This window comes from Chenopodium album, chromosome 8 (assembly GCF_948465745.1).
Source record: "Chenopodium album chromosome 8, dcCheAlbu1.1, whole genome shotgun sequence".
Classification (NCBI taxonomy): domain Eukaryota; kingdom Viridiplantae; phylum Streptophyta; class Magnoliopsida; order Caryophyllales; family Amaranthaceae; genus Chenopodium; species Chenopodium album.
In genome coordinates this window covers 9,240,753-9,242,164 of record NC_137841.1, presented here as the reverse complement: position 1 = coordinate 9,242,164, position 1,412 = coordinate 9,240,753, and the positions used below count along the sequence as shown (strand labels likewise).

Genomic DNA, 1,412 nt, shown 5'->3' with positions numbered 1-1,412 from the left:
AACTAATTAATACAATACCATCCACAACAACATGGTATGCTAGTGAAGTACCATTATTAATAAATTAAGTACCATCCAACCCCAAGATGATTCTGTTGCCACATATTAGCAGTACCATCCAAGCCAATGATGGTACAAAACAATACACTAGAACATACACAACCAGAAACATGAGGAAAGAACAGAGTCTTAGATGGCAACATGCAGAACAGGAAAAAAACATACAGAACCAGAACAAATAGAACAGAAACATGAGATAATCAAAATCATACATAACATAAGGAATAAAGCTTGCAATAGCCATTCATAGCAGTCATTTTGTTCAAGCTCGTACTTTTTCATCACTTCCCACCAAGACTCAACAAACTCGTCTGGGGTAATGTTGTTGTAGATCACATTTTGCAACTCCTCTTTCACATCCTGGTAGTTAGACAAAGCGCCAAGTTTCAACCCAAAATTCTTCATAATATGCCACATACACCACCTATGCCGTGTTGAGGCATGGGAAAAACAACACTAATGGCCTTCCTCATCGCCGCACACTGCTCTGTCATGATCGCAGCCGGGGCCTTACCTCTCATGCATGACATCCAAGTCTTGAATAACCACTCAAAGGTCTCGGCATTCTCATGAGAAACCAAGGCACAACCAAGAAGTATAGTCTGACCATGGTGATTAACCCCTACAAAATTCGAAAAAGGAAGTTTGTACTGATTTGTTAGGTAGGTCGAATCGAAACATAAAACATCCCCAAAATAGTTAAAGGCCTCCCTACTCCGAGCATCAACCCACATTATGTCTTTCAACCTCCCCTTCTCATCAAGACGGTACATATGAAAAAAAATTTGATTATCGGCACTCATCCTATCAAAATAGTCCAACATAGCCGAGGCATCACCATTTTTTAACTTCAACCTCCGCTTTATATTCACCAAATTGTGCATATCTTTCTTAGTCAATCCCATATTTGCAACACCATTTCTTTGGCTTGCCATATTGTTGTAAATCTGCTCGATTGGAGCACTGAAGCCATGATCATTTTCAATCCTATACTCCAAGTGCTTTGTAATATTCTCCTTCCTATACATTGTTATGTGTTTGGACAACTCGGGACTCACTACATGATTATGCTCATTCACAACCTTCTTTATCATCCAACCACCTTCATCATTACCTTGCCCGTACATCATAACTGGACAATCACATTTTTTTTGTCTTCTTCCTCACCGATGGCTCTTCCTTAACCACAACCCTCTTACCATTAACCCTCTTTCTGAATGCAGTCTTCCCATAGCACTCGCACTTCCATACGTAAGTACGAAATGAATTTGTCTTTCCAACATTTTTTTAGGCTGGCTTCCCACCACCTATACGCACAACACCAAACCCTTCTTGCCTGCCATAATCACGAT

The 1,412-nt window shown here is 40.2% G+C and overlaps 1 protein-coding gene across 1 annotated transcript; it reads right to left on the bottom strand.

Moving 5' to 3' along the window:
- Positions 1–461: 461 nt before the first annotated feature.
- Positions 462–1,190, bottom strand: LOC145642720 (protein FAR-RED IMPAIRED RESPONSE 1-like). The gene has a single exon (XM_081693895.1). The coding sequence runs from the start codon at positions 1,188–1,190 to the stop codon at positions 462–464; it is 729 nt and encodes a 242-aa protein (XP_081550021.1).
- Positions 1,191–1,412: the final 222 nt, after the last annotated feature.

Excerpts from the sequence above, each read along its gene's own strand:
- LOC145642720 (XM_081693895.1), bottom strand. The coding sequence starts at position 1,190 with ATGATGTACGGGCAAGGTAATGATGAAGGTGGTTGGATGATAAAGAAG.